Source organism: Pongo pygmaeus, chromosome 5 (genome assembly GCF_028885625.2).
Source record: "Pongo pygmaeus isolate AG05252 chromosome 5, NHGRI_mPonPyg2-v2.0_pri, whole genome shotgun sequence".
Lineage (NCBI taxonomy): Eukaryota > Metazoa > Chordata > Mammalia > Primates > Hominidae > Pongo > Pongo pygmaeus.
Genome location: NC_072378.2, coordinates 47,894,641 through 47,920,535, shown reverse-complemented (window position 1 = coordinate 47,920,535; position 25,895 = coordinate 47,894,641). Strand labels below are relative to the sequence as shown.

At 37.1% G+C, this 25,895-nt stretch overlaps 1 protein-coding gene across 3 annotated transcripts in view; it reads right to left on the bottom strand.

Moving 5' to 3' along the window:
* Positions 1-25,895, bottom strand: part of CD2AP (CD2 associated protein) — a 150,921-nt gene that overhangs the window by 99,725 nt on the left and 25,301 nt on the right. For all 3 annotated transcript variants that reach the window (XM_054491073.2, XM_054491075.2, XM_054491074.2), the window contains exon 2: positions 24,810-24,970. In XM_054491073.2, coding sequence (XP_054347048.1) covers positions 24,810-24,970 — 161 coding nt within the window. The remainder of the gene's footprint in view (positions 1-24,809; positions 24,971-25,895) is intronic.

The window sequence follows — 25,895 nt, the reverse complement described above, 5'->3', positions numbered from 1 at the left end:
GCCTAACACAGGAAGTGTAGCTAATATAAATTCAGTGGTGTTAAGGCAAATCAGGATGACTTCTTGGAGAAAGTGACATCTCTACTGAGACAGAAAGAATAAATGAGAGTTAGCAAGGTACAGAGAAGGCAATAGGAAGAGTGTCTTAACAGGAAAGAATAGCATATGAGCAGGCCGGAAGGCAATGGGAAGCACAGAGCTTCTGAGGAATGAAGACAACACTAAATTTGCCTGGAGCATGGAAGGAAGGGAAACATGATGAGGGTGGTAAAATTCAAGAATAGCAAGGTGAGTAGACGGCTGATATAAAGCTCTCTGAGTCTGGGTAGGTAATCTGAAATACAGTAAATTCCCACTTAAAGTCTTTGATAACTTCTTGGAAATTGTGACTTTAAGCAAAACAATGTACAAGGAAACCGATTTTAGCATAGGCTAGTTGACATAAACAAGAGTTAAATTCCTGTGGCATACCTCTGGGTCACAAAAACATCATCAAACCTATAAATAAAGATCAAAACACTTCTAATAATAAACACTGAAATAAATGTGAGCTATACATACATTTAGTAAAATTAAGAAAAACAAGTAAGATAACTATTTATGCACCTATTCCAGTTCAGGGTTTCCAGTGGCCAGAGCCTATCCCCACCAGTTCAGGGTGCCAGGCAGGAACCATCCCTGGACAGGATACCATTCCATCGCAAGGCACAGTCAGACTGGGAATGATGCAGATACACCAATGAACCTCAAGTACGCATCTTGGGGATGTGGGAGGAAACTGGAGTACCCAGAGAAAACCCATGCAGACATGAGAATATGCAAACTCCACAGACAGTGGCCCCGCTAGGAACCAATTTTTTTTCATCAACATTACAACAAAACGACACTGAACAAAATGAATTCATGTGAGGACCTAATAGAAGATGAGATGCTGCCATAGTGGAATAAGTGGGAGGGGAAGGCCGTACTACAGTTAAATATACCAGGTGAAAGCAGAATGTGCCCTAAGTTATAATCGTGACGAAGGGGAGAAATGCTGAAAGAGTCAGAAAATATTCAAGAGGCAGAATCTAGATAATTCAGTAGATACAACCTAAGAAGAAAGAATCAAAGATGATGCCCAAGTTCCTGACTTGGGCAACTGCTCAGATGTTGCCATGCACTAAGAAAGCAAACGTATCAAGAGAGTGAGAAGATAAGCCACAGAATGGGAGAAAATATTTGCAAAAGATGCCTAAGACTGTTATTTGAGATATACAAAGAAATATTAAAAGTCAACAATAAAAAAGCAAACAGCCTGATTTTTTAAACGGGCAAAAGATCCGAAAAAATCTCTGTGATCTCTCCTAGATTCCCTATTCCGGCACAAAAAAAGATAAGGGAGACATCCTTTGCCTCTGCCATCAAGAGACTTACCTCTAAACTTGTGACCTTTTTTGTGACTAAAAAATCAGTAGGTACATCACTAAAATGTTATGTTCCAGGACAGAAGGGATTATGTTTTATTGTATTTCCACTGCCTAAAACAGTAGCACCAAGTAGGCACTAAAATACTTAATAAACTACTATTTACAACTGGTAAAAACAGCAAAGCATGAGACAGCTGTATAACACTCTAATCCAGAAATAAACCCAACCAAATATATAAGTTCCGTATATAATGAACGAACTGGCTGGGTGCAGTGGTTCATGCCTATAATCCCAGCACTTTGGGAGGCTGAGGCTGGCAGATCACTTGAGGCCAGGAGTTCAAGACAAGCCTGGCAAACATGGCAAAACCACGTCTCTACTAAAAATACAAAAATTAGCCAGGCGTGGTGGCACACACCTGTAACCCCAGCTCCTTGGGAGGATGAGGTATGAGAATCACTTGAACCCAGGAGGCGGAGGTTGCAGTGAGCCAAGATCACACCACTGCGCTCCAGCACGGATGACAGAGAGAGACTCTGTCTCATCCCCCAAAAGAAGTAGTAAATTAGAAGCTCAAACAGCCATTAGTTGTGAACTATTTAAATAAACTACAGTACATGTATTTGATAAAACACTGTAGTCATTAAAGAATGATATATCTATATTAGAAATGATATCTGAATCACCCTATTGAATAAAAGAAACCAATTTTACAACACCACATATATAAAACATGTTTTTATTAAAAATACATGCTACCCAGAAGCTTCTTAGCCAACAATATGACACAAATATGTATTTACAGGTATGAACTAAAAAACAAATGTAGGTAAAGAAGACAACTTGATTTTTACTAGTGAACCCAATTTTCTTGACTCTGAACTCCCATGTAACTCTGGGTAGAAAACTAAACCTTGTCACTTTCAAAAATAATGAAATCCAGGGCAGGGCCACTGGCACAAGCAGTATCTAGTACTTTTTCTGGTTGGGGACAAACAACTGATCTGCAGGTATCACTCAACGTACTCCAAGCAGCTTCCTGGCACAGCTGACAACATAGTTACTTCCATGTCCCATATCAAATCACCACATACCAGATGCTATCCTTTTCTTCTACTGGGCAGCCTCTTCAAGCTAGCATATCAATTCATTCATTATGGTGCACTGTGTCCACAGGAAATAAGAATCTACTTTATATGAAACTTACCTCCTCCTTCAGGAAAGGACTGAAAGAGAAGTGTACCTTGTTTTCACACTCCCTTTTACTCTCCACATTATAATTCTCCCTTCCCTTTCTTTCACCAAATTCTTGATCTCCTTGTAATGCCTCTTTGCTCCTATTGGAATCACTTTGGTCTCTTGGATATAACAAATTTACAGCCTAGTTCTTTGTATACCTGTCTCAACATTATACTTTCAGTTGATCCATGGGAGGTGGCAAGACAGACAGCCCAAGAGCAGCAAGAACAGGTATACTTCTTCAATGAGTGTAGGAGCACACCTTCACAGATTTCTCCAGGCATTTATGTCTACCACACGTAGGATTTCTGATGAACATGACCTCTTCATGTAACTGTTCAAAAAAACTGTTTCTTTTTTTAAAAGAACAATACATATTTTTCAATGGGGGGGGGGAGTCTTTTATTTTGGGAAAACAGTTAAGTGGGTAGAGAATTTTGAAAAATTACTAAGTACAAAACATGAAAGATACACAAATATTTCCCTGTTTTTATTGGTAATGCATATAAGAAAATTACTTTGATTTGCTATTAATAACACCCATCAACCTCACAGTTTTCAGACTGCACTAAGTATTTTTCATACTAATAAAAACAAAATCTACATAAAAGACTAGTAGTTACAACCTCAACATGCCAAAGAGTACTTGCTCATTTTGGATTCTCCTGTCTGCCTCTTAAGCTACCTACATTGAAAAAACAAAATTCACACTTCTGAGAGCTACTGTTGCTTCTAGTACAGGAGACCAAGCACTTGACTTAGTATTCAAATCCTGTTCCTCTTGAAAGTAACTCCCATCTGACCAAATGTGATAGAGGACAGGTTCAGGAGACAGACAAACTGTATACAAATCCTGGTTCCATTGTGTTCATTTGCTGTAAAACAATGTTAATATGCTATATGAATTCATTGCTCAAGATCTAGAACCATTTTAGGAACCTTCAATTTTCTCTGGGACATAATCATATCTAAGAATATTAGATATAATAAATCTTCTGAGGACAAAAGATACAAATAAAAGGGGAAAAGCAACTTAAAAAATCTTATAGTCTACAATGAATAGAAAAAACTCAGGTTTACAGCCTTCCAAATACATACTGCCAACTGAGATGTTACCACAAGTACAATTTTGCTTAGACCTCAAGGCTCTAGGCAAAATTACAAATAAGGTTAAGTTTGCTGTGAGGTCCACCACCTTCTTCTCTGGAACTCCTCCAAGCTACAATCCCTTACTACTGGAAACACATACATATACTCTCACCAACCTACTCTTTTCCCTAGTTTCTGGAAACACAGTGCCTCTACCAGACTACTCTTTGGCTATCCATTTCAATAGCAAATTTTATCTAATATAGCAAAATTTACCTAGTACCTAAGGTATTAGTAAGGCTTCCAGTGTTTATTCCTTCCTCTGCCCTTCATTCACTTTTACCGAAAGAGCCAGGAAATAGCATACATATTAACATTGCAGTATTTATTTCCTACCAACATCACTGCCTTTCCTGACTTGGAAAATGACTTCAGGAGATGTAGTAAAAAAGAGTCCTCACTTGGAAAGCAATCATGTACAGTCAAAGCAAACTCTGAAAAACCCTGAATTTCATACTTCAAATGAGGGAAGCCACCTGCACAATAGGTAATGTCAATAAAAAACTTGCCAAGAAAAAATATAATATGGATAATCTCCATATAGATAAGAATGTGCTATACTGATTGGTTTTGCTTCATAGATAAACAGCAGGTAGTACAACAAGAGGATAAAAACTGAAATACATATGCAAATGGTGGGGGAAGCTAAAAGTGTATATCTACTCTTCATCTATTAAGGTAATCAAAGATACATAATTTTGATTGTATTAACCAAAACAAACAACTAAAAAGATAATCAACAAAATTCAAAAACCACTCCTTCATGTTGTAATATGTCCATATGATAATCTGGCTATCTAATCATGGCTGTGGCCATTATCATGATTTGAAAATAGAAAGCAATTTACTTGTATTCCATAGACTCAAAGGTCGCAAAGAATAATAAAAACCAGGTGAGAAGTCAAGAACTTCATTTCATTTCTCAAACGAAACAGGCAGGTTACCTAATCACCAAATTCCTAAACACAGTAATAATTCTGCTTAAGCTAATTAAAATCTAAGGAATATACTTAATTATTTTTAATTTAACATTCAGGATCTCCAGAAGTATATAAAATTAGTATCTCCTACTTTACAGAAGCATAATCACACAATATGAAAAAGTGTTATTACCAGAGAATAAGGAAAATAAGAATTAAATGTTTATCTGATATATACTGCCAACTACTTTAGCTCTGACTAATTTTAGGCTTACATTTTAAAAAATAGTCTAGAAATGACTGATTTAGATTTTAACCTAACAAAATGGCCTACCATACTCCTGAAGTATTTTTGTTTTTTTTTAATATAAGTAATAACATATAAGGAATATCCAGGAAAAACTACTTAAAGTCATTTGATTTTCCTTTTTATTGTGATTAAATTAAATTGGATATTCACTAAAGCGCTTAAGTTCAAAGAAAAATGACCAACAAGAAAAAATGTCCTTAATATGAAATCAATACATATCGTCTAAGTGTCAATAGATCAAAATCAGGAAGGAAAACAAAAATGACAGATATAGCAGGACTACTTTGAAAGTTTCTAAATTTCTCTCCTCTACTATGCTTTTTGTTACACAATTGCTCTCTACATTTTGGACAAAGGAATTTCCTATTTAAACTATTCCTCCTGTATTTAGAGAAGGCAAAAGTAGAAATGGGGTGGGGGAAGTTATATAAATTCACTGTCAATGGCATCCTACTCCTTTCCTTTTTTCTATCCAGGAATGTAAATGAGAGCCAAGTGAAGTACAGTGGAAAAAAACACTTAAGAACTTTTCTCTTTACTCATTCTTTCAGACATACCACAATGATTGAAATGAACTGAAAATAACCCAATATTTTATAATGGTCACATTTTTCCTAATAGTTTTGTTCATCTAAAAAATGTCATTTCCACCTTCAGGCCTAGATGAAGGGGTTTAAGAATAAGAACTGCAAGAAAACGAGGGCTAATGTGTTTACAATTTCTTCTAACTGAAAAAACATCAGGCTTACATGGGAAATTCTTTCTCAAGGATGCTAGAGTCCTTGAGGCCACAGATGAGAGTGACACAGCAGGTAAGTCGTGCTGGGTCCAAGGAGCAAGAGCAGGAGATATCCCAGAAGCCCAGCTCTGGCACTCAACTTTCCTGATACCTGGTTTACCTTATCTCTACAGTAGTGACCAATCTGAAATATCTTAGCCGAAACAAAATGCATTAACTCCTAAAGGGAAAAAATGAGAATGTAACTTTCCAGATTAAGTCCAAGGCAAACATTAACATGGTTTATATATAATAATGTCTTGAATTTCTTGAATTTCTATTTACAGTATGAAGAATAGTATGTAAAAGGGGGAAATGGTACAAATAATTCCGTTTAAAAGATTTGTTTTATAGGAGACAGTCTTTAAAGCTATCTACCAAATTTCTAAACATGGAAGAAAGCTGAGGGAGGGTTATAAAGAAAGAAAGGTACTTTTCACAATGGATACTTCTATATTGCTTTGACTTTTGTTTCGACATATGTCTGTGATTTAAAATAAAATAAAAGATTTGGTGTACCTACAAATAACAGTGTTATGTCACATTGTTATAGGGCATTTGGAAAAAGACACATATGCTATGTGAGTACACTTTATCAAATGTAAATCCTTATATATATTTTCTAGTATTACCTGTATAAAGTATTTCTCCAACTCACTGAATATAGTCTATGTGAAATTCAGAATAGTATTATCTAAAATAACTCAAGTCACAGAATGAATTACTCTTAATATGCGTGTAAAATAGTTAATGCTTTAACAGTAACAGAAAACATACTATGATGTATCATCAATAATTATAATCAACTTTGGCATTCTTTCAATCATATTTTATTTTTATTTTTACTTATTTTCAATGAAGATTTATTTCTTGCTTAAGCAACATATTCAACGCAAGTGGAAATGGAGATCTGTTCTTTTCTCTAAATAAAAATTGCATATACTTAAGGTATACAACATCTTTTGACATATGTGTAGATAGTGAAATGATTACTACAGTCAAGCTAATTAACATCTACCATTTTCATTACAATTCCCAATTAGCAAGTAAACTTGTCTTCCATTTAATATTCCAATATCTGCAAGGTTTTCTCCCTTAATCTGTCTCCAATTAATGAAAGTAAATCAAACATCAAAATGTTCTCTAAATGAACTATTATAAAGCTAGCTCTTGAAGTGTTCTATTAAAGTCGCCAATACATTTCTATAAATACTGGAAAATATCACTGAGATCCATCCAAAAGATCTCACAGTTTCACAAAGTAAAAGATTTTTAACCTTTATAACACCATATAACACCAAATTGTCATTTCCTTTACTTAAATATTTCTTCTTATGAAAACTGGAATAACAACAGTCAAAAACTAAATCAGCATCCTTCTAAAAAAAGAATTTTTTTTTTTTTAATCAATGAGACTTTCCAAAGTAGCTATATACATACATACATACATCTCTTATTCTTCATATTGCTAATTTTTCAAGTAGCTTTAAAAAAGATTTTAATTATATTTAAAGATTTAATGTAAATATAATTTACATTATATTTACTATGGAAATCTGCAAATAAACTGAAAATAAACATTTTTAAATAAAAGACAATTTTTCAAACTAATTTTTAAAAAATCTTTATTCTAAATGAAGAGAAAAAAATTGCTAGAAATTTAGGTTGAAACCAAGAAAAAACATCTGAGTGATTTTTATTCATTTGCCAGCTTCCTGAAAAACTTACTGGGTAATTTTTGTTTTCTTCTTCCTGACTATATCAAAAAGTCTAAAACACTTTATATCAAGGTCAAGAAAGTCTTCAAAAGGGATCAAAATTTCATTTAAATTTAAAAATGTAAGTAACAGCAGTTCACTTACCAGCACCTGAGACATCTTCTGTTAACATATCCACTTATTTTTTAAAGCAGCAAAATAAAAACATTATAACAGTAACAGGTTGTACAGTTAAGTAGTACCACCTCCAGGATCACTACAAAGCTCACAAAAACAAACTGCTTCACTGTTCACAGACTGAATCCCCTTATCAACAAATACTGTCCTGCTAATACTCTTTTAAGTACAGTGAATAAAAATACTTTGTTAACCTTCTCTTTTGATACCATTCCGCTGATATTTCTCGCTTTTTCTATGACTCTGTGCTCTGGCGCTTATAAAATTCACTACCAAATGCACCTTCTAAGTAGTCCTCCTCACCTGCTCCTCCCCAGCCTCCTCAGGTGATCAGACTCTGCACCGTTTTATATGAAACTCAGCAGTGAACAGAGTCCACCAATAATTATTCAGTGTCTCCAATTAGTCACTTGCTCTGTTAGGTTATCTTTCTTTTTTTTTTTTTTTTTTTTTTTTGAGGCAGTTTCGCTCTTGTTTCCGAGGCTAGAGTGCAATGGCGTGATCTTGGCTCACTGCAACCTCCGCCTCCCAGGTTCAAGCAATTCTCCTGCCTCAGCCTCCCAAGTAGCTGGGATTACAGGCAAGCACCACCAAGCCCAGCTAATTTTGTATTTTTAGTAGAGACAGGGTTTCTCCACGTTAGTCAGGCTGGTCTTGAACTCCAGAACTCAGGTGATCTGCCCGCCTCAGCCTCCCAAAGTGCTGGGATTACAGGCGTGAGAGTTACCTTAAATCTCATGTGTTATCTTAACCTTCAGAAGCAAGTCATAACTTAAAGGGTATCAACTATGTTTATTACCTTTTTGCTGAATGCAAAAGGTAGTGGAGTGCAGTGCACTCCACACAGGCTGGAGTGCAGTGATGCGATTTCAGCTCACTGCAACCTCCACCTCCCAGGTTCAAGCAACTCTCCTGCCTCAGCCTCCCAAGTAGCTGGAATTACAGGCGCCCGCCACCACGCCCAGCTAATTTTTGTATATTTAGTAGAGACGGGGTTTCACCATGTTGGCAAAGCTGGTCTCAAACTCCTGACATAAGGTGATCTGCCCGCCTCAACCTCCCAAAATGCTGGGATTACAGGTGTGAGCCACCACGCCTGGCCTACTATGCCATTTCTAATAGAAAAGAACTTTTATAATTATGAGTATTTAGACTGAGTAAAAACCTTACTTATGAGCAAGATAAGCAACTGTTATGGATGTGCATTACAAGCATCACCATCTAGATTTTCCCTTACAGAAAGATGGAGTAGGTGTTTCCCTATTCTTCCTGCTAAATATAGTTTAAAGCTCTGGACCTTACATATGTAAAAAATAAATAATTAACTAAATTTTGAAAAGAAGGCAGACCAGCCAGGGAACTGAGGAACTGGGCAAGTTCCTCAGAATCTGAGGAACAACATGGCAGTGAGTTCACTAATATTCTTTTTGCCTATATCCCAGGCTAGGTACTGGAGAAGTCTGCAACATAGAAATGCCAATGCAAGCAGAGAAGAAGAAAACAAAACTCAAGAAAAGCCCACTAGTGTTAGCCCTAGCCAAATGACCAGGAAAACAGGCAGACTGGCAAGACAGAGAGCTCTTAGACAATAACCACTGTGCCACAAACACCACAGAGACCAAAAAAAAAACTGTAGCACCAGTCCTGCCCATGGTAGCAATGACCAAGTAGGAAACCTAGACTTCCATCCTCATCAGGCTGTAATAAGGCAACCCAATCACCACCATAGACCTCATTTTCGCCCCTAACCACCACCCACCAGCTGCATGGTTACCAGAAAAGGGCAAGTATACAGCCGGGACTTTCCTCCACACTAGGTGAAAACAAACCACACCTTCCTTCCCCCTGCTGTCAGCGGAGGCCATATGGACAACACTAATGAAGTATATCTGCCTCTCCAGCCAAGGCGGGTATCAGTGGAAACACAGTGGGGAGCCCCTCCCAACAACTGTCAACAGAGACCAAGTGAGGCACTGGACTTTGGCACAACTCATTTCACTTTTTTCAGCACAGATTTCCTCTTTAGGAAAATAAAGCTTATATTTAGATCCAAGGTCCTCAACCAATATTGACTGTTAGAAAAATTTTTACCACTAATACTTCTACCAGGACTTGAACACAAATCTTCAGCTTTTAATAACGAGGCCCCAGAGATGTCTGCTTTATCCCCAGTCTCAGTAACTGAAACAACTTTCCATAGTCAATTTAGCCCCTTACCTAAAATGAACTACCTTTTTTCCATTCCAAAGGACTCAACAAAAAAAAGATCATTTCCACAGGTAATTTTTCTAAATACAAGACTTTAGTTCCACAGAAAAGACCTAACAAAATTTGTTTTGCCCTAAGAAGTTAGAAATTATACTGAAATCCTAACACACTAAAATCGTTTTTACTATCTAGTTTAAGCAAATAGACTAATCAAGCTAACTGCTAGTTCCACATTTTCTCATTTTAACTATTTTCCTTTATTTTTCTCCTTCCTTGAAAACTACTAACTTCTTTTAAAAGGGCAATTAGAAAAGTTCTGCCTTTTTCCCTATTTTATTGTTAATACTTAACAGTGCCTGCCATATTATAGGTATTCAAAAAAATTTGTTGACTAATTTTATAATTTAGGTGATTTTCTTCTCCAATTTCTCCTTTCAGATATGAATGGGCAGTTCTTGAGCAAGAAAATAACAGGATGAAATAATAAATTCCACTATATATCTACATACAAGGAATAGACACACAAAATCTAATTGCTACCAAACAATCCTAACAGGTGAGTTCCCTGCTTTGACACAGGAAGAAACTCATGCTCTAGGGTGAAGCATCTTCAGAAAGAATACACAACAGGTACTTGTGTGGATATAGTGGCAAGGGCACGGTGATCAAAAGAAGTCAAACAGAGGTCTACACATCCTGATTCCAAAGGCCGTACTCCTGTCACAACGCCAAATTATCTTCTCCCTGAAGTCGCTCTAGTAGAGTAGCTAGAAACCCAAACCATCACATGCAGCCTACTTTGTCTAATTTCAGGGATCCTTCTCAAAGGGAATTCATTCCTTATGTACTCTGCATTCTCCTGTGTTTTACTGGCCAAATCTTGTCAGAGATATTATTCTAGACCACCCAACTTATCAATGTCATTTTCTACCTCCCCAAGCACTTTTGCTCAAAGTGCTTATGGCTATCAAAAATTAACTTTATCTTATTCATTTATTCTTTTGCATATTTGTCTGCCCCACCATTAGAATATGAACTCATTTAAAAAGAGTGAAGTTATCTGTGTTATTCACAGTTGTGTTCTTGCCACCTATAAAAAGTCCTAGCGCAAGGAACCTCAGTAAATATCTGAATAAATAAATGAGTGGCAAATAGATAAGAATAAAACAACTGAATTGGAACACCAAGAGACAGAGTGTAGGGAGGGATATGCCACAGTACTACCACGTCTCTTTCTAAAAAATACCACAACAGAGGGTACCTGGGGAATTCATACTCTTTTCAGGAATACTGAAGAGACCCACTATCTAAATAAAACTGAAAAGCCTGTCACAACTATTGCAAAAAGGGACATATGGTTGATTTTTAAAAAGATGTACATCAACTAGAACATTCATACATTGCTGATGGAAATGTGAAATGTGAAATGGGACAATCACTTCAGAATACAGTTTTGCGGTTTCTTATATACCCCAGCAATCCCACTCCCAAGTATTACTCAAAAGAAATGAAAATATATGTTCACACAAAGAGGCATGTATCAATGTTTATGACAGCTTTACCCCTGATATTCAGAAATTGAAAACAATCTAAATATCCATCAACAGGTAAAAAGAGGATAAACACTGTGGTATACATAAAATGGAATACTTCTTAGCAAAGGAGAGCAGACACAAAAAAGACAATCATTATTAATTATACTAAATTATTATAAAAGCAAAACTAATCTAGAGTGACAAAAAGCATTATCAGTGGTTGCCACTAGCTTGCAAGGCACAAATGCAATCGAACATAAACTTTTGCAGCTAATGAATGTTCTAATATCTTAATGTTATGCTAGCTGCATAGGTATCTACCTTTGTCAAAACTCACAGAAACACACTTTAAAATGGGTGTATTTTATTCTGTAAATCATAACTCAGTATTCTGATTTTTTAAATCCAAATCTGATCATTTCACTGTTCTCTTTGAAGTCTCCCATTTTCCTCAGAATAAAGGGGGGAAATCCTTTGTAACAACCCCAGTATATATACATATACAAACACACTTAAAGACACACACTCAGAACCTCCCCCAACAACACCTGACACAAAAGTTTTACAAAACAATATTTAACCATTCTACCTAGAGGGATAAACTGACATTTTCTATTCAACTTCACTTCAATCCATCTTATTTATGTAAAATGCTGATCACAACACATTAAATTCAGTAAGCGAAGTCTACTAGATTAAACGCTTAATGCATCATCTCATTGGATACTCATAACACTGTAAGATAAATACTATTAATATCCCTTCTTTCAGCAGATAGAGGTGGTGGTAAAAATCTCATAAATACTAAATAACTTACCCAGGGAGGCACAAGTCTGGCAGGCTCCAAAGTCTAAATACCTAAACTATATACCAGATTGTCTATATCCATCAAAAGATCTAAAAGATGATAAAGAAATATCATGAAGACTTGGCAACTGTTATTAGTCTGTTCCTGTGTTGTTATAAAGAAGTATCTGAGGCTGGGTAATTTATTTTAAAAAGAGGTTTAGGACCAGGCGCGGTGGCTTACGCCTGCAATCCCAGCACTTTGGGAGGTCACGGCAGGCATATCACCTGAGCCCAGGAGTTCAAGACCAGCCTGGGCAACATGGCAAACCCCACCTCCACAAAAACTAGAAAAAACATTAGCCAGTCATGGTGGCACACCTGTAGTCGCCACTATTTGTCAGGCTGAGACGAGAGGATCGCTTGAGCCCAGAAAGTCGAGGCTGCAGTGAGCTGTGATCACACCACTGCACTCTCGCCTGGGTGACAGAGTAAGAAACTGCCTCCAGAAAAAAAAAAGAAAAAAAAAAAAAAGAGGTTTAATTGGCTCACAGTTCTGCAAGCTATACAAGCATGGCTCCAGCATCTCTTCCTGGTGAGGGCCTGAGGAAGCTTCCAATCATGGCAGAAGAAGAAAGGGGAGCAGGCGCATCACATAGTGAGAGCAGGAACAAGAGAAAGAGGAGGGAGGTTCCAAACTCTTTTAAATAATCAGATCCCAAGTGAACTGGGTGAGAATTCATTTATTACCAACGGCATGGCACTAAATCATTCATGACAGATCCACCCCCATGGGTCAATCACCTCCCACCAGGCCCCACCTCCCATATTAGGAATCACATTTCAACATGAGATTTGGAGGGGACAACTATCAGCAACTAACCCATATTGGCAGAAATAAAAAACTACAGAATTGATATACACTGAAGTGCTGCACTAAATATAAAATCATATGCTATGATCTAACTTTAATAAAAACAGTTGATTGCCCATGACTTTCCTATTTACATCTCAATTACTCTGAAACTAAAAATCTCAGCCTCCGCTGTCCTGTTTTCTAACTTTTCATCAGCAAACTAAAACATCATTTGTCACTCACACTGAAAAAAAAAAAATGGGAAGTATATAAATGGGAAAATTTATTTTATCTGGTGTCATCTCTAACTTTCTGTTCCAGTATTACTGCCCAATTCTAACCAATTCAGGATCTTCTCTCAATCCAGAAGCTATAAAATCAGGTAAACAAAGCATCCATTGCACATCATCAAAAGACCTTCATGAGTACCAGTCAACACATATACTTGGTGTGATAGGCATTACTAATGCTCTAGTTCTACTTTTCTTTTGCATATAAAGCAAGATCATATTTTTCTGTCCCTTTGATGGTACACATGACCACATCATTGCTATGGCCAATGAAATGCAAAAGTAATATGTACCACTTCCAGAGGGAAGCATTTAAAACTGGAACGTGATTTTCTATGCTCTGTTGCTCTGTCCTCAAAAATTACAAAAGCACAAATTGACAGGGACTTGCCACAAGACTAAAGCAGCCCAGAAGGTTGTGCCGCCACATGAAAAGCAGCACAGAGACTTGGCTAGCTGGACCAAACAAACTTTGCATGAAAGGATGTAGTCTTTCCTTGTGCTATGCCACCACTGAGATTCTGATGTTGGTACCACAATGTCAACTATCCTGACTTACAAAATGAACTTCCTAATTTCCTTAAACTGTATAATAAAATCTTGGTTTTCAGCAAAATTTCCAGGGATGGAGGCAGAACACAATGATTAAATCCATTTTACAAAGTTATCTACAAACCTATGCATTTCAAGCCAAGCTTCATTTTCTAATTACCTGTATTTTTACTTTTTTTCCCACGTATTTTGCATCCCATCTTTAGTCTTTGAAATTCCTTTATGTCAAATGTCTTTCTTCTGAAATTTCTTGAGTTTAGTTTTAAAAAAAAAAAATTTACTTCCATGAAATTGCAATTTGAGAAAACAGTTTGATTTTTTTTTTTTTTCCTTTTCCAGGGTCAAATCTGAAAGTGATCAAAAGCACTTTTAATTTTATAATGCTAAGATCTTTCAACTATGCTGATGCTACTAGAAAATTTCACTGACTAGGATTTATATCACTTGCCCTTACAGCCTCAAAAGCACAGGATGTTACAGAATGATCACATTTCTCTAATAACTAGCACATACAACAGATGCATTTTTTCATCTAAAAAGAGCCCTGGCATTGGCCTGCCATAGAGTTAACTACTATCAAGTCTTTAGCCCATATTACCAGCAAGACTTTGGGTAAGACTGACACATTCCCTATACCTAATTTTCAAAGACATGAGAATAAAGTGAGATAACGTATGTGAATATGCAAAGTATTCACACAGATATAAAGTGTTATTAGCCTATTATCTAGCCCCTTCATTTCCACTCTCAACGTAGCACTCTGATCTCTATTATACTTTATAGCCCCAACTCTCTCTTCTGGAAAACCTTTCCTTCTCATTCAGATTAATTTATTAAATAGTTTTAAATATCTTTAAGCAATCTTCAAAATATACTGTACCCCCTACTTTAACCCATGCTTTTAGTCTTAAATCCCATTACTCCCCCATATGAAAACTTTCATTCAGCCAAAGTAGTCTAATTATCTTTTTACCATAAATTATCTAATACCTTTGCCAGACCTACAATGCACTCAGTACTCCTATAACCTTCTACCTTAAGAACCAATTCAGTGTTAGTGTTTTTTTTTTTTTTTTTAAGACGTACTCTCACTCTGTCACCCAGGCTGGAGTGCAATGGTGTGATCTTGGCTCACTGCAACCTCCACCTCCTGGGTTCAAGCAATTCTCCTGCCTCAGCCTCCCGAGTAGCTGGGATTGCAGGTGCGTGCCACCATTCCTGGCTAATTTTTGTATTTTTAGTAGAGACTGGGTTTCACCATGTTGGCCAGGCTGGTCACCAATTCCTGACCTCAGGTGATCCACCTGCCTTGGCCTCCCAAAAGGCTGGGATTACAGGTGTGAGCCACTGCACCCAGCCTAGTTTTACTTTTAATCCCCTTTCTGAAAGATATTTTTTCAAAGATCCTGTAGCACCTATCATCTTATCACGTCTGCCATTCAGTCATGTAAGGCATTACAATTTATCCTGTTTTACACTGTAATTTCCCCCAATAAAACAAATTGCGGGAAAGATTCTTCTCACCGCACCCCAAAATATGTCATAGTCAACTAAGCATTTGTTTACTGGAATGTGTTTATTTTGTTTTATCTCAATTACAAAGTAGCAACTCCAACGACCAAGTGCCAAATATGAACTAGCCAAGGCATTGATACTGAATCAAAGTTACACTCACAAATAAATCTTTATTCTCTACTTTAGTCTAAAACATTGAAGTTAAGAATGTAGTAATATCTGCTAAGTTAGCCTGGTTTCTCCTCAGTTTTAGCTTACTTCTTAAACATAACAAATTAATGAGGTATAGTTTATGATTTGTAGCTACAAAATAAAAATGAAATGACTCAAAAAAAATCAATGAAGTAGACTATTCGTATCTTTCCAAGTGAAAAACATTTAATCATACTAAACACAAAAAAAGATTAATGACATACTAAAAATGAAAATTTTACAACTAATGGTAAAGTTGTTTATACTTAGACAAGTCAAAAAAGCATTTACGAGGAATAAAAGACACATAAGCAGAAGGAAGACAAAAGTCTAGTGGTTAAAATACATTAAGAACTACTAGAAATTAACTAGAATATGAACAAGAACTCAAAGGGAAAATAGAAGAAATATCCTGAACAAGCTGTACACAAGGAACTGAAATGTGAAAAGATGCCTAGCTTCACTAGTAATCATGAAAATGAAACACCACAACATGGTGGATACTACCGTACATCTGTAAGGTTAGCCCCCCAAAAAAAAATTTTTTTTAAAGTCTGATGGTATCAGACGTTTTTAAATTGGTATAATTACTTGAGAAAGAAATCAGACAACATCTAGTATAGTTGAACATGTGCACACCCTAGGAGTCAGCAAATCTTCAGCTGTACACATACCCCAAAAAAGATGTTTACTGAAGTTCTAATACCTAAAAATTCCTTATTAGCTAAAAATTGAAAAACAGTCCTAAATATCCAAAACATATGTAAGACTTAGCCAGACAATGGAATACTATGCAGAGATTAGAAAGTAACTAGTAGTAAAGGTGTCTCTCCTATAATACTGTATGTGCAGTCTTAAACACTTTACATTCTGGGAGGAAAAAAAACACTGAAATACCACTTATTATGTGAAAACTTCAAAATCAAACACTAAAAATACCAGTGACTATATAAAAAATAGAGTTTGCAGACCACTCTAAACTTATGCAAAAACCTATGCAGTTTGGGACCTCAACACTATAAACGAAAACAAATGATAACTAGAACCTACATAGATAGGCAATAACTTAGACTGCCCAAGCAGTCATGACTGAGGAATTCTTCAGTAGCTATTAAAAATGTAAAACAAAAAACAATTAAGTGGGAATGTTGGTTGGCTTATGGATGCTGAGACAGTGAAGGTGAGCACCAGGATTTAAGAGCCCTCAATGCCAGAACTGTAAACTTTGAGGAAGATACCCTTAGAGATACAGATGGTTACTTTTAAAAAAAAAAAAGTATTCAGATTCAAAAAAACTCCAAGCTGCTTCCCTTTTCTTGCTGAAATCATAATCCTACAATCTTTATTACCGCTCTTCTTACCTAGAAAATAAACTAATACACTTTCTCATTGTCCTGACATCATTTCCCTCTACTAATTACCTATAAGCTAACTAGTGTTATAAAACCCATTTGTAACAGATGCAACTACATTATGTATCCATGTTGAAATCTCACATTAAATATAAAGAAAAGGTGCAATGTGAAACAATTATGTAAGTGTCTAAATCACACAAAATACTATTTGTTTATGCACAGGCAAACAGGTGTAAAACTATGGACTAAAAGATACATACAACTTAAGAACACAGGTGGTCCTGCAAAGGAAGAGAAATAAGAAAGAGGTGATGAGAACTCAACTTCATCTGTAATGTTGTCTTTATTAAAAAGTAACACTGAAGCAAGATGGCAAAATGATAATATTCTGTACATTAAGTTCATAGATCCTTGTGTTCAATATCCTTTGTAAAATACTTTTAAAACTGGAAGACAAACACACTGCAAAGGGACAATGAAATGGGCATAAGTTTGTCACAAAACAAACTTATGGTGTCTAAAGTTTTTCACAATAAGCCACAAAAACGATTTGGCATTTCCATTCATCTTCCAGCCCAATTTGACTATCATTGTTCTTCAGTATAGCTATCTGAATTAGTAACAGGGACATGAGTTTTTTACAAGAAGCCTAGTTCCACCATCCACACTCCATATTCACAGATTTACAAAATAACATGCACCTTTTTATGTTTGTTTTTTTTTTTTTGAGATGGAGTCTCATTCTGCAACCCAGGCTGGAGTGCAGTGGTGCGATCTCGGCTCACTGCAACCTCCGCCTCCCATGTTCAAGCGATTCTCCTGCCTCAGCCTCCCGGGTGGCTGGGACTACAGGCGCATGTCACCACTCCTGACTAATTTTTTGTATTTTATTTTATATATATTTTTTTCAGATGGAGTCTCGCTCTGTTGCCCAGGCTGGAGTGCAGTGGCACGATCTCGGCTCACGGCAAGCTCCACCTCCCGGGTTCACACCATTCTCCTGCCTCAGCCTCCTGAGTAGCTGGGACTACAGGCACCCACCACTATGCCCAGCTAATTTTTTGTATTTTCAGTAGAGATGGGGTTTCTCCGTGTTAGCCAGGATGGTCTCGATCTCCTGACCTCATGATCCACCCACCTCAGCCTCCCAAAGTGCTGGGATTACAAGTGTGAGCCACCGCCCCCAGCCGATTTTTTGTATTTTAGTAGAGACGAGGTTTCACTGTGTTAGCCAGGATGAACATGCACCTTAATGTCCCAATAGGAAGGTTATTTTCAAATGGACAGTGAATTTTAAATTACAGCTTTCCCCTGAATTTTAACATACACATCTGAAGCGATAAAGCCAACTACCTTATTAATTTGTGTATTATCCATTGCTGTTGATTACCTATGGGTAATTTTTTTTTTTAATAAAAGTTTTGCTTTGGAATAAAAAGATTTACAGAAGAGTTACAAAGGTAGTAGAAAGTTCCCACACTCTTAATTCAGTTTTGCCTAATGTTAATAGCATGTCTAATCACATTCCACTTCAAAACTGAGAAATTAACACTGGTACATTATTATTAAACTACTAACTGTATATGGATTTAATCAATTTTTCCACTAATGTCCTTTTTCTGTTCCAGAATCCAATCCAGGAAACCAAAATGTATTTGGTTATTATGTCTCCTTTGCCTCTTCTGGTCAATGTCAGTTTCTCTGTCTTTCCTTGTTTTTCATGACCTTGACATTTTTGAAGAATACTGGTCAGGTATTTTGTAGAATGTCTCTCAATTTAGTTTGTCTGAGGTTTTCCCCAGCCAGGATCATGGACTTTGGGGAAGAATACCACAGAGGTGAAGGGAATACATGGTATCAACATAACCTATCACTGGTGACATTAACCTGGATCACTTGGTAAAGGCAGTATTTGCAAAGTTTCTCCATTAAAAGCTACTAAGCTACTATTTTTCCCTGTCCATCTATTCCTTTTTTTTTTTTTTTTTTTTCTTTTGAGACACAGAGTCTCACTCTGTCACAAGGCTGGGGTGCAGTGGCGCGATCTCAGCTCATTGCAACCTCCACCTCCCGGGTTCAAGCAATTCTCCTGCCTCAGCCTCCTGAGTAGCTGGGACTACAGGTGCACACCACCATGCCCAGCTAATTTTTGTATTTTTAGTAGAGACGGGGTTTCACCATGTTGGCCAGGATGGTCTCAATCTCTTGACCTCGTAATCTGCCCACCTCGGCCTCCCAAAGTGCTGGGATTACAGGCATGAGCCACCGTGCCCGGCCCCATCTATCCTTTAGTCTATTCCACACCTGAGGAAAGCTTTTGGAAGGGAGAGAGGGGGGTGTGCGGAAAAGGAAATAAGTATTTAGAATTATCACTTGGAATTTTTGTTTCAATTTATCCTTTCTCCCGTTTATTTATTCAACCATTTATTCATATCAGTATGGACTTATGTATACTTATGCTGTATTTTACATAAAAATCAAATACTAGATTATTGTGCTGCTCAAAATGTTCCAGCTCTAGATATTGGGAGCTCCTTCAGGTTGGGTTCTAAGTCCCTTTGACACAGGCCCACCTTTTGTTTTTTTAACCACTTAATTTTCTGCCACCACAACACGCGCCAGGCTTATCTTGTATCTTCATTACCCCAAACACTAGAATCAGTCATTTCTCCAAGGAGCCCTTCCTTTTATTAGAGAATGGTATTTGGAAATCAAGATCTGGGCACTGGATGTACTCATGGCTACTGAGGTATCACTGCTTCTAGGCCCTCTCAGCAATAGGAGCTGACGAATACATATATTTGTGTATGCACACTAACCCACATATATAAACACACACACATATATATACAAAACCATTCCTGTATCTACCTGTACAAGTTTTAACTAAACATAAATTCATACTGCTGTCTCTGACTATAATCTAGTAACCTGTGGTTAATTTTTAATCCCAGATTAAACTTTTCTCTATTACCATACTCATAAACTATATACTCTGCTAACAAGCATTTCATTAAATTTAACTTCTAGTATTAGTTATACTCTGCTAGCAGGCATTTCATTAAATTTAATTTCTAGTATTAGTTATACTGAAACAGGAAAGAAAAATGTATTTCAAAATGGAGTTCCATGATAAATCATTCCTAACAGTACAAATATACATTAGCATACACTCAAGAGAACTATATAAATGCTTTGTATTTAACTTTTAACTTATTTTTGAAATTGGTGTTCTATAACTGCAATAAATTTTCTCTAAAAACGCATTTTTCTTCACAAAAAAAAAAATGTATTAGAGCCCATCTTACTGTAGTCCGTCAAAATACCACTTTAAAGTGGAGAAAACAAGGAAATTATGTGATTTGTCTAATACCACACTGCCAGCAAAGGGCAAAGCTGGAACTTGACTGCATTTAAATCCAGTTATTCTGACTTCAGTTTCCATGGTATCCACATGACAATCTATTATAGATCAAAAAAAGAAGTAAATTCATAAAACAAAAAATAAAGTGACCTTGCTCTAAATATTCAATTCCCTACTATAGCCTCTCTCTGTTGTTTCAAGAGACAAAATATAAAGTGTAGTTACTCCACCTCTGAAAACAGTTACAGGCATACCTCGTTTTACTGCACTTAGCTTCACTGCACATCACAGATAATTGAATTTTTTTTTTTTTTTTTTTTTTTTTTTTTACAAATTGAAGGTCTGTGCAACACTGTGTCAAGCAAGCCCATCAATGCCATTTTTCCAACAGCATGTGTTCCCTTTGTGTCTCTATATTACATTTTTGTCATTCTTGCAATATTTCAAACTTCCTCATTATATCTGTTATGGTGATCTGTGATTAGTGATCTTTAATGTTACCATTTTAATTGTTTTGAGGTATCTCAAACTGTTCCCTTGTCAGACAGCAAATTTAATAAATATTGTGTGTCTTCTAACTGTTCCACCAACTGGTCATTTCCTACCCTTTCCCGCTCCTCAGGGCTCCCTATTCCCTGAGACACAATGATATTGAAATCAGACTAATTAATAACCCTACAACAGCCTCTAGTATTCAAGTGAAAGGAAGAATCACACATCTCTGACTTAAATCAAAAGCTAGAAATGACTAAGTTTAGTGAGGAAGTAATGTTGATAGTTGAGATAGGCCAAAAGCTAGGCCCTTGCACCAAACAGCCAAGTTGCAAATACAAAGACAAAGTTCTTGAAGGAAATTAAAAGTGCTACTCCAGTGAACACACGAATGATAAGAAAGTAAAACAGTCTTATTGCTGATATGAAGAAAGTTTGAGGCCAGGCTCACACCTGTAATCCCAGCACTTTGGGAGGCTGAGGCAAGAGGATCACCTGAGGTCAGGAGTTCAAGGCCAGCTTGGTCAACATGGTGAAACCCCATCTCTACTACAAATACAAAAATTAGCTGGGCGTGGTGGCAGGCCCCTGTAATCCCAGCTACTCAGGAGACTGCGCAGGAGAATCACTTGAACCTGGGAGGCAGAGGTTGCAGTGAGTCAAAATCGTGCCATTGCACTCCACCCTGGGCAACAGAGCGAGACTCCGTCCCGAAAAAAAAAGAAAGAAAGAAAGTTTGAGTCATTAGATAGAAGATCAAACCAGCCACAACTTTTCCTTAAGCTAAAGCCTAATCTAGAGCAAGCCCCTAATTCTCTTCAACTCACTGAATACAGAGAGGTCAGGAAGTTGCAGAAGAAAAGTTTGAAGCTAGCAGAGGTTGGCTCATGAGATTCAAGGAAAGAAGCCATTTCTATAACATAATAGTGCAAGATGAAGCAGCTAGTGCTGACAGAGAAGCTGCAACAAGTTAACCAGAAGATCTAGCTAAGATCAGTGATGAAGACGGCTATGCTAAACAGATTTTCAATGGAGATGAAACCTTCTATTGGAAAAAGGTACCACCTAGGACTTAACATGAGTAGAAAGAAATCAAAGCCTAGCTTCAAGGCTTCAAAGGACAGGCTCACTCTCTTGCTAGGGGCTAATGCAGCTGGTAATTTAAGTGGAAGTCATTGCATATTCACCATTCTGAGAATCCTAGGGTCCTTAAGAATTATGCTACATCTATTCTGCCTATGCTCTATAAATGGAAAACCAAAGCCTAGACGACAGCACATCTATTTACAGCATGGTTTATTGAGTAATTTAAGCCCACTGTTGAGACCTACTGCAGAAAGATTCTTTTGAAAATACTAATGCATATTGATGATGCATCTGACCACCCAAGAGCTCTGTTGGAAATGCACAAGAAGATAAACGTTGTTTTCATGCCTGCTAACATAATATCCATTTTGCAGCCCATTGATCAAGGAGTATTTCAACTTTCAAGTATTCTTATTTAAGAAATACATTTTGGCCAGGCGCGGTGGCTCACACCTGTAATCCCTGCACTTTCTGAGGCCGAAGCGGGCAGATCACGAGGTCAGGAGTTTGAGACCAGTCTGGCCAACATAGTGAAAGCTCATCTCTACTGAAAATAAAAACGATTAGCTGGGCATGGTGGTGGGAGCCTGTAATCCGAGGGGAGGCAAGGAGAATCGCTTGAACTGGGAGGCGAGGAGAATCGCTTAAGCCTGGGAGGCAGAGGTTGCAGTGAGCCAAGATCGCCCCACTAAACTCCAGCCCACATTTCGTAAGGCTATCGCTGCCATAGATAGTGATTCTTCCGCTCAATCTGGGCAAAGTAAATTGAAAACCTTCTGGAAAGGTTTCTAGAGTCACCATTCTAGACGCCATTAATAACATCTGTGATTCATGAGAGGAGGTAAAAATATCAACATTAATGGTAGTCTGGAAGAAACAGATCACAACCCTAAAGGATGACTTTGAAGGGTTCAAGACTAAGTGGGGGAAGTTAACAGTAGATGTGGTGAAAATAGAGAACTAGAATTAGAAGTGAAGCATAAAGATGTGACTGAATTACTGCAACCTTGTGCTAAAACATGAACAGATGAGGAGCTGCTTCCTATGGATAAGCAAAGAAAGTGGCTTCTTGAGCTGGAATCTACTCCTGGTGAAGACACGGTGAGTATTGTTGAAATGACAATGAAGGATTCAAAATATTACATAAACTTAGTTGCCAAAGCAGAAGGAGGGTTTGAAAGGACTGACTACAATTTTGAAAGATCTACTGTGAGTAAAATGCTATCAAACAGCGTCACATGCTACAGGGAAATCTTTCACTAAATGAGCAAATTGATGCAGCAAACTTCATTGTTGTCTCATCTTAAGAAACTGCCACAGCCACCCCAGCCTTCAGCAACCATTAAGTCAGCAGTCATCAACATCAAGGCAAAATCCTCCACCAGCAAAAAGATGGTGACTCACTGAAGGCTCAGATGATCGTTAGCAATTTTTAGCAATATTTTAAAATTAATGTATCCACATTGCTTTTTTTAATATAATGCTATTGCACTCTTAATACAGTATAATGTAAACATAACTTTTACATCACTGAGAAATCAAAACATTCATGTGACTCACTTTATTGAGATATCTGCTCTACTATGACATTTGCTCTATTGTGGTGGTCTGGAACTGAACCTGCAAGTATCTCCAAGGTACCCCTGTAGCAGAATAAAACACAGTCAGCCCTCCATATCCACAGGCTCCACAACTGCGGACTCACCAATTGTGATACTGCATAACAATTATTTACATAACTTTTACACTGTATTAGGTATTATAAGTTAACCTAGAGACTATTCAAAGTATATGGGAGAATGTGCATAGGTTATATGCAAATACCATGCCATTTTATATAACAGATCTGAGCATCTGCATATTTTGGTATCCATGGCGGTTCCTGGACACTGAGACAGCTGTATGTTTTCATACTTGGAGGTGAAACCACAACTAAAATAAACACAAGTTTATTCAAGAAATAAATATTAACTATGTATCCATTCTGTGCAGGTATTCTGCTAACAACTACTGTCCAAGCTGGACAAGCAAATGAGATACATACTCTAACCTTCCTAGAAGAGCTCATAATCTAACAAGGCCAGGGAATGAAGCTGGATATAAGAAAACTAATACATAGAAACAAGACAATTATAACTGATGTGTAAATACACAGATATGCTTTACTTTTTTTTTCTTGTCTAAACTACTGAGAATTTTATAAGTTTGTAATTGATAAGAGCCCTAAAGATTGTTTTCTGGCAGGAGCAACCAGCATACTTACTAAAAAAGGAATGTTTGGTAGTAGTTGAAGAAGACAGTTTGGCAGATAACTGCTATAATGCTGAAACACAGAAAGTATGACCAAATGCATTTTGTTGTTGGAAAAGCAACAAAATACAATGAGAAGACCAGCAAGGCAACTGTCCCAGACTTCAGTTCAAAGTCTGTTGTCTTAGCTAACCAACAGTGGACAAAATCACTTAACCTCTCAATCTAAATATCAAGATATTTAAAATGGGGCTACTATCTGTCATAACTATTTCACAAGAATACTGTAGGCTCAAATGAGAATATATACAGCAAGCCTGCTTTATAAATTACTAAGTGCCACCCAAATGAAAACTATTATTTATTTTAAAACAATCAGTAATCAGGTAGATACACACAACCATATGCAAGCATATATACACAAACACATACATAGAGGATTACTATCCAGCAGGACACAGAGCAACAATGATATCCATTATAGAGGTACTTGGACTCTATTTTCTTAAATGTTACAAAGAAAACATTTATCTAAAACATTTTAATTTTAAAAGTATATCTATTTCTTAACATTTAAAGATTAAATCCTATGAAGCAACAGCTAGAAATTTAACTGAAAATACTTACCTTAACAAAATTGTCAGGGAACATTCCTCTTCTCCCATTTAGTTCTCCTTCTAGCCATCCTTCCTCCTGTAGCTTTTTCACATTCCTGATGATTTCTCCAACTCGAATAGTTAATTCATCATCATGTACAGCATCATAGTCATACTCCACAATATAGTCAACTAAAAAAGGGGGAAAAAACGAAATGTCTAAAATCTAATTCACAAAATACTATAAATTATATTAATAAACTTAAAACTAAGGAATCTGTTTAGCAACAATATTTAATACCACAAAGACATCAGCAAGACTTATTTCAATTACTTTAAATATTTGGCTACATCAGCAAATTTCTTGAATACCTTAATATAGAGTACAATACACCTATTAAGTGGGAGCTTCAAAAGAAAAATAATGCATAATTCATGCCATCAGACACTCTTACAATCACATGCATATCCTTTGTAGCAGATAGACTCTGAGGTGGTCTCCATGATCCCCACTTCCTCGTATTCATGTCCTTATGTAATTCTCTCTTTGACTGCCAATGTGATCTGTGATTGACTTCTAACCAACAGAATATGATGGCAGGGCATAATGTCTCACTCCTATAATCCCAGCACTTTGGGAGGCCGAGGCAGACAGATCGCTTAAACTCAGGAGTTCAGGCCAGGTGCAATGGCTCACACCTCTAATCTCAGCACTTTGCGAGGCCGAGGCAGGCAGATCACGAAGTCAAGAGATGGAGACCACCCTGGCCAACTTGGTGAAACCCCCTGTCTACTAAAAATACAAAAATTAGCCGGGCGTGGTGGTGGGCGCCTGTAATCCCAGCTACTTGGGAGGCTGAGGTAGGAGAATCGCTTGAACCCAGGAGGGCAGAGGTTGCAGTGAGCCAAGAACGCGCCACTGCACTCCAGGCTGGCAACAGAGTGAGACTCCGTCTCAAAAAAAAAAAAAAAAAGCTCAGGAGTTCGAGATCAGCCAGGGCAACACAACAAAACCTCGTCTCTACAAAAACGCAAAAACCAGCCAGACACGGTAGTGTGCACCTGTAGTCCCAACTACTTGGGAGCATTGCTTGACCCAGGAAGTCAAGGCATCAGT